This window comes from Berghia stephanieae, chromosome 1 (assembly GCF_034508935.2).
Source record: "Berghia stephanieae isolate SIO BIC M18660-M18661 chromosome 1, UCSD_Bste_1.3, whole genome shotgun sequence".
NCBI classification, from domain to species: Eukaryota; Metazoa; Mollusca; class Gastropoda; order Nudibranchia; family Aeolidiidae; genus Berghia; species Berghia stephanieae.
This window is the reverse complement of record NC_088360.1, coordinates 108,410,512-108,412,633: the sequence shown is the minus strand read 5'-3', so window position 1 is coordinate 108,412,633 and position 2,122 is coordinate 108,410,512. Positions and strand designations below refer to the sequence as shown.

General features: G+C 36.2%; 1 protein-coding gene across 3 annotated transcripts in view; it reads right to left on the bottom strand.

Moving 5' to 3' along the window:
• Positions 1 to 229: 229 nt before the first annotated feature.
• The window catches only part of LOC144962701 (uncharacterized), a 15,897-nt gene continuing 14,004 nt past the window's right edge, over positions 230 to 2,122 (bottom strand). For all 3 annotated transcript variants that reach the window (XM_078895870.1, XM_078895872.1, XM_078895871.1), the window contains exons 8-9: positions 2,106 to 2,122; positions 230 to 344 (exon numbers count right to left, since the gene is read on the bottom strand). The exon at positions 2,106 to 2,122 is cut by the window's right edge and continues 83 nt beyond it. In XM_078895870.1, the coding sequence (XP_078751996.1) occupies positions 325 to 344; positions 2,106 to 2,122 (37 nt within the window). In that variant the 3' untranslated portion in view covers positions 230 to 324. The remainder of the gene's footprint in view (positions 345 to 2,105) is intronic.

Genomic DNA, 2,122 nt, shown 5'->3' with positions numbered 1-2,122 from the left:
AGTTTTGAAGTTCTGGCCACGATGAGGGTCATTTAAATCAATCGATCTTTGAAGGACGAATATTCTTGCCAAATCTTTTGATACATGTATTAACTGGTGAAACCAATCGGTCACTTGTATCCGGTTATATATTTTTCAAGGTTTCCCATGAATAATATATCATTGTACTCTCATTGACACGGGATAAAAATTGGATGAAGAAAAAACAACGATTACTTAGGATATTTGCGTTTTAGATTATTCAGTTTATTTTAGCTTTAAGCAATGGTATTGATGGCAAAGTAATGAATAATCATTAGTTGTAGATTGTCACTCTATCGACGATCAACCTATGACTTTGGTTGCTGTGAAAGAGAATGAGATAAAGGATTATGCTTAATGATCGCATAAATATGTACATTTATACAATGCCATTTATATGATATACACATTAAAGGAAAATCAATACTAAGACAAAAAAATTAGGTTGGAAGTTCTGTATTAAATCTGGCGGGACCCACGTGCACATCGGACGGAACAGATGATGACTTGAGAAACAGAGTTGAAAAATATGGGCAATCCTTCATTGCGACGTCCATATATATCAAGATCAAGATAGTCAAATCAAATGTATAATGAGTCTTTAAAATCGCTGTGAAATCTGTAGTGTGACAAAAACTATGACAAATGAAGTTCAAGCATTGTCGTGTACTCAAGCAACGCGAGAGGTGTCGAAGAAGGAATTATAGTGGACTGGACACATCGTTAGAATGGAGCTGGCATCACATGCATCCAAACACGCTATAAATTAGAACCTCAGAAGCAAAGAAATTTGAGACACGAAAAATGACATGGATTCAATCGATAGACAGAGAGGTGAGAGGGAAATGATTTTGATTTACAAATATCTTATAGAAATATATATAATTCCATTTATCATTCTTAAAAGGAATTTTTCTTCAATGGTCTATCTCAAGAAAAGACGGAAATAATCCGGTCGCCGCGAATTCAGCAAAACGGGTCATTTATTTTTCTCAAAGAAAAAAATAAATGCTAATAGCAGTGATCGAACCTGGATCTCCCAGGTAAAAGCATTATCCACTCCGCCATCTGGGCTAATGGCCTCAATTGAGGAATATGACCCAGAACCGGATATACTGAAAAAGTACCAGTACAGCACTATGTCGCAACAGAGACCAACAGGAAACAGTTTTCTAGATTTAGACACAGGGCATGCAGAAATACACGAATAATAGCGGATATCAATTTATTGTTTTTATTTATATGCATCGTTTTCAATAGTCAAATGCAGATTATTATTAGCCAAGAATAATTCTGACAAGGTTTTGGTTAAGAAACAAGAGCAAATAGATATAAGAAATAGACAGAGTAGGGAATAATACCAATAAAATTGCAAAACTGACAGCATTGCACACTGTTCTTTACATCATACGTATGCCCTATCGAATATATGAATGATATCTCTGACTGAAAGCTGACCTACATCTAATTATTACAGAGGTGACCAAAAGTCGTTTTGTTATTTAGTTTCCATAGGATGGTATGGGGGCCTGATGCGTCTAATTATTTTATGACCCATTCCCCAAACTGGACGATTAGTTAAGGCTTTGCATTGTGACCCGGAAGGTCCCGGATGTGAGCGCCGCTTCATGCGTTTTCGTTTTTTTTTTTTTTGTTGGGCAAGATTATTAACCCCCAATTTGCACATATGGACAACATGGGTGATTCCTGTTAACATCAGACATCTTGTCTGATGAATTATCTATATTCTTTGGTGGAATACCTAGGCGACGATATCTTATGACGCGGTGGAAGCAGGGCATAATCCCCCCCCCCCCCTGCCCACACAACTGGAGAAGAAGAAGCTGCTCCATCAAATGACAGTTAGATTTAAAACTCAAGTCCCTTTACAGGACATTTCCAAAATAGTTCCCAAAAAATTGTTTGCTAGAAAACATGTTCGAAAATTGGAACAATCCAAAGTAGTTAGAGGAAGAAGAGAAAACAAAGTTAACTGAGATTTATCGTAAATTCGATTCAAAATATCCATGAGGTTTTGATTCAATTAGGAATAATTCATCATAACTCAAATTGAAAGGACTTACCAGTCTTTTTGAAAGAA